The following is a 5,131-nucleotide window of genomic DNA, read 5'->3' on the forward strand; positions in this document are numbered from 1 at the left end:
GTTTTGAGTTGCTGTCCTCAGTTTGGTCTCATAGAGGCAGATCATTGAAAGAGCACAGCACTCAAGGCAGGCACTGGTTACTAGGTGACCTAAACTATTATTTGGTTTAAAGACAACTTCAGTGTATATTTTTGGCTTAAGGTTTAAAATTTAAAGATTATCTCAAGATGATAGTTTCGTGGATTCATCCAGCCTCCATGGCTCCAGGAAGTCTGGAGCCCATGAGATATTAGAAGTTCTGTTCTACGTTCCCCCCCCCCTTTTGATCAGGATTCTGCTATAGACTCCTTTATCAAAATGAAGAACTCTTCTGTTTCTTATTGTTGAACTCCCTGGTGGTGGGCACCACATCTCAGCTCTCCCACAGCACTGATACACAGCCCAGGTGCCATCCAGCAGGTGACAGGGTACAATGTGACTGACACTACACAATATCTCGTAAATATGCCCTCTCTCCCACAGATCAGCCAGCTGAATGCACTCATCACCTTGCTCATTGGAAGCCTCAATGCGGGCGACAGGATGAAGATCATGACCATCTGCACCATCGACGTGCACGCACGAGACGTAGTAGCCAAGATGATCACTGCCAAGGCACGGGCGGCCATATCCCCAGGGGGCGGGAGGGCCAGGAATCGGGTCTGGGGCCAGGAGTCCAAGGACTGGAGCCCCTATTGCCTCCTCTTCTGGGGAGGCAGCAGAAAGGACTTGTCTCAGCTGTGTTGGCGGCAGCACCGGTGCCTCACCCCCCGACTGGACTCCCCCCTGCTGTGTCGCAGTGGTGGGCATGTGAGGATTCAATGAGCGGCGTTCGTCCTGTAGCAAGATGCAGTGCTGTGGGCTGGGTGTGGGCCAGGGATGGTCCCCCGAGGGCCAGGGCACTGGGCTGGGGCAAGCTGGCCTTTGCCCGCCATGCCTGGCTCCCGTTTCGCTTGGCCAACGCGAAGGGCCCCTGCCGTCTGCACAGGTGGAGAGTTCCCAGGCCTTCACCTGGCAGTCTCAGCTCCGACATCGCTGGGACGAAGAGAAGAAACACTGCTTTGCAAACATCTGTGATGCCCAGATCCAGTATTCCTACGAGTACCTGGGCAACACGCCACGGCTGGTCATCACCCCGCTCACAGACAGGTGGGATGGCAGGTCACCCAGCCCCAGGGCTGGGGGCCAGGGATGTCTTGACAGGGAGCCCCATCTGTCCTGCCCCAGCCAGGTGTGGCGAGAAGATGCCTTTTCTCTGGCCTCATCCCCGTGGTTCTCTGCACTGTCCACGGCTTGGGTTTGGGCCAGGTGGGCCTGCACTCGGCTCTGCCGCCAGCAGGGTGGGGCCTTTGTTGTCACATCAGCTGAGTAGTCTTGGGGGTCCTCTAAAGGCCTGCAAGGTAGGGATGACGTTTTATGAACCCTCATGAGCTGGCTGGGGATTCAGCCAATCACAGTCAGTTCCCGTTATTGGAGCTAATTGTGTTCTGTGGTAAAAGCTTCAAAAGCCAGAACCTGTGTAAGGTGGAAACCTGTCAGAAAAGGAGAACGAAAATATTTGCCACTAAAACAAACAATAGAAAGTGGTGGAGCCGCTGCTGGAGGAATAGGCAGGGCAGCAGCAGTAGCGGTGGCTGAGAGGTGGGGCCAGGAGCCGAAGGAAGTAAGTGGGGGTGGGGCACGCCCAGTCCCACCAGCTGTGCAGTAGGCGCAGCCTGGGCCCACCGCCCCCGCCACCAAAGCCTAAGTAAGAGCCATGTCCTCGGCCTCCCCCGACCCCATATCCCTCATGGGCTGGTGCTGCCAGAGTCTGGAGTTGGGGTCTTTAAAACCATTAGGGGGAGAACTGCTATCCTTTAAAAAAGCAACCGTATGGGACCGTGGACGTGAACATGGTCAGGTGTGAAGCGACGCACACCTGTATGTCGTTGGCTCGTTAGCACTGAAGTCATGGCCAGCACCGAGTGAAGCTGATCTGACACAGACATGACACACACATCTCCATAAGGCACGTCACAGGCTCCTTGCACCCCAGAATACAAGACAGCACTTCAGCCCTGCACCAGGGCCATTTCAAATGGGGAGTCACCAGCAAAGGGTGGAAAAGGGTGAACAGAGCACGAGAAGATGCCTGTCTGCACCATGAGGCTGAAACCTTGTGCAACCTCAGCTGGGAACACGCGTGTCGGGACACTCAGATCTGGCCACTCAGTGCACGTCCATGGGTGACTGGGAAAGCGCCATGAGTGCAGATTTGGGGGACTGAGAACTTTAGTGAGCAGGCGAGTTTGCAAACAGGGAATCGGTCAGTAAGGTGCATGGACTGGGTTTCACCAAAGCCCTTGCTTGGAGGAGAGCTGTTCAGGACAAACCCTTGGTCAGTGTGGTGGTGCTGCTGGGGAACACTTGTGTGACCAGCAGCCCTGAGGGACAGGGGCGTGTGAAGCACTGTGCCGGCCTGTCCCCGAGTCTCCTGGAGCCGCCCGGGGCTGAGCAGGTGTGGACCCTTGCAGAAATCAAAGGCTCCCTGCTGGTGCAATGGTTAAGTGCCCCGCTGCCGAGTGAACCCGCCAGTGGCTCCGGAGGCGATCTGGTCCCATAGAGATGAAACAGCACAGCATGTTGCCAGAGTCACTTCCAACTCCAAGCGACCCTGTAGGACAGAGCAGAACTGATCCATAGGGTCTCTAAGGCTGGACTCTTCACAGGACCAGACTGCCTCTTCTTCCTCCTGCGGTGCGACTGGTGGGTTCAAATCGCCAAGCTATCAGTTGGCAGTGGGGCGCTTTAACCACTGTGGCTCTTCCTATAACGATCACAGCCTGGCAGAGCCAGTGGGGCAGTCCTGCTCTGTCCTGTGGGCTGCCTGGAGTCGGCATCTACTCAACAGCTCCCCAACAGCGATCAGAAGCCCCGTGGGGAGAGCGGGTGGCTGTGGGTGAGCGGGGCCACTGCCACGGAGCTAAGTGCCCGTGTCCTACAGATGCTACATAACCCTGACGCAGTCCCTGCACCTGATCATGGGCGGGGCCCCCGCCGGCCCGGCCGGCACCGGAAAGACAGAGACGACCAAGGACTTGGGCCGGGCCCTGGGCACCATGGTGTACGTCTTCAATTGCTCGGAGCAGATGGATTACAAGGTGTGTGCGTGGGACCCCGAGGCAGCGGGGCAGCCCCTCTGCCCCAGGACCCCTGAATGTTTGAGCCCTGCACCCGGCTCCCTGGGAGAGGCATTATGTCCCCACTCTGTTATTGATGGCTCCCGGGACCCTGTCTGTAAGTGGCTCCCCGACTCCATGCCCAGCCCTGAGTGGCGACCCCTGCCTGCGGAGGAAACCCCCTCTCACCCTTCAAGCGCCTCTCATGGGGAGCTATGGGGAAAGGGAACCTTCAGGGGTGGAGGGCGGCAGGAGCAGGGGCCTATCTGTCATCTGAGATGGTGTCGGGCAGAGTCTGTTCTCAAAGGGCCAGCAGGACAGGGTGACTTCTGGGTCTGGTGGGTGAGGAGGGGCAGTGTCAGAGATCAGGAACCCTGGCCCGCAGAGGGCCCCCCATCTGCATCTGAGCCCCCAACCCGAGAGACGAATCCTGAGCCTGGGGATGGGGCCAGCACCCCCTGCTGAAGGTCAAGGCCAAAGGGTTCAGCCTCCTGGACTTGAGAAATGTGAACCGTGCAGTCGGACCCCTTGGAAGTCCCAGAAATCCCTCGTGCTGACGAAGGGTCTGGCTGGGGGCGGAATGAGCTGAACAGCTGGAGGAAGGTCATCTGTGCACCCACCATGAGCCCCCACCTTAGAGGGACCCCCACCTCTGTGCACACGAAACGTTCTGGGTCAACTTTGACACAAGTGCTTGTCTGAGAAGGGGACTTCTGCAAAGTTGTCACTCTTAAGGTCACGGTGCCCTGGGATCAGGCCCCTCACAGCCCCGCGTAATATCAGCCATGCTGGACGGGGAGCCAGAACCCCCACTGGCCCCCAGGGCCCCCGAGGGCCCCCATCTAGCCCTCAGTCTGCTGCCACGGTCTGGTGGCCCGCCCGCTCCCCCCTCCCTCCCCTCCTCCCACACGAGCCTCTCCACCCGCCCTTCCTAGTCCTGTGGAAACATCTACAAGGGCCTGGCCCAGACCGGCGCCTGGGGCTGCTTTGACGAATTCAACCGAATCTCTGTGGAAGTCCTGTCCGTGATTGCAGTGCAGGTGGGTGGGGCCCATGACGATGACAAACTACCCTGCCAGCCAGGGGCCACCAGCTTACCCACCATCTCACACCCAGAGAGAAGCAGTCAGGCCCGCTGACTCTCCTCACCCCAGGACATGCCAGGCGCTATGAGGTGGGGGGGGGGGACTCGAAGATAAGCGAGGCCCCACCCGTCAGCCGGAGGCCCCCAGCTAAGCAGGCTCACACACATGCAGACAATAAAACTCAGACGGGGGCTTATTTGTAAATGAAACGGACGAAGGAGAAGGACCGAGGACTCTTACAGGGATCAGTCTGGTTGGGCTTTGAAGGATGCATAGGAGTTGAGCAGTTAGACAAGTGGCTGGGACAGAGCAGCATGAAGGGGGAGGGAGGAGGGCTGTCCAAGGGCATGAGGACAGGATTGCTGCTGGCTGCCCTTCACCGCTGCCACCGTCACCCCACACGGCTGTTACCCAAGTGCGAGCCTGGGGTGGAGATACAAGAAGGGAGCACCCCAAAGCCCACTGCTGTAGCAGCTACCTGCCCCCCGAAAGTCAGTGACCAAGCAAACCCACAACAGTGCTGTAGCGCCTTTGTTAACAGAATGCTGGGAGTGGCTTTGGGTGCACGAACCAAACCCAACTCACTGCCATGGAATTGATTCCGACTCTTAGTGACCCCCACTGGGTTTCCAACGTGGTAGATCTTTATGGAAGTAGATTTCCCCTTCCTTCCATGGAGCGGCTGGTGGGTTTGAACCACCAACCTTCCGGTTAGCAGTCAAGTGCCTTAGGCACTGTGACACCAGAGCTCCTGTTTTTGGGTGCATAGACAGCAAGAATTGTAAGGGGTCACACCCCCAGCCCCAGCCCCCAACCCCCAGGACCCAGACCCCAGGACCCAGACCCAACCCCTAGCCCCCACCCTCCGGGCCCCAGTTTCCAAATCCTTGCCCTTAGCCCCCAGCCCCC

General features: G+C 58.4%; 1 protein-coding gene across 1 annotated transcript in view; it reads left to right on the forward strand.

Moving 5' to 3' along the window:
• Positions 1 to 5,131, forward strand: part of DNAH17 (dynein axonemal heavy chain 17) — a 128,661-nt gene that overhangs the window by 54,122 nt on the left and 69,408 nt on the right. Inside the window, 4 exon segments of the mRNA XM_007959838.1 lie at positions 304 to 594; positions 968 to 1,128; positions 2,963 to 3,119; positions 4,073 to 4,177. Coding sequence (XP_007958029.1) covers positions 304 to 594; positions 968 to 1,128; positions 2,963 to 3,119; positions 4,073 to 4,177 — 714 coding nt within the window.

Source organism: Orycteropus afer, unplaced genomic scaffold (genome assembly GCF_000298275.1).
Source record: "Orycteropus afer afer isolate SDZICR_OR568_19922 unplaced genomic scaffold, OryAfe1.0 scaffold00018, whole genome shotgun sequence".
Lineage (NCBI taxonomy): Eukaryota > Metazoa > Chordata > Mammalia > Tubulidentata > Orycteropodidae > Orycteropus > Orycteropus afer.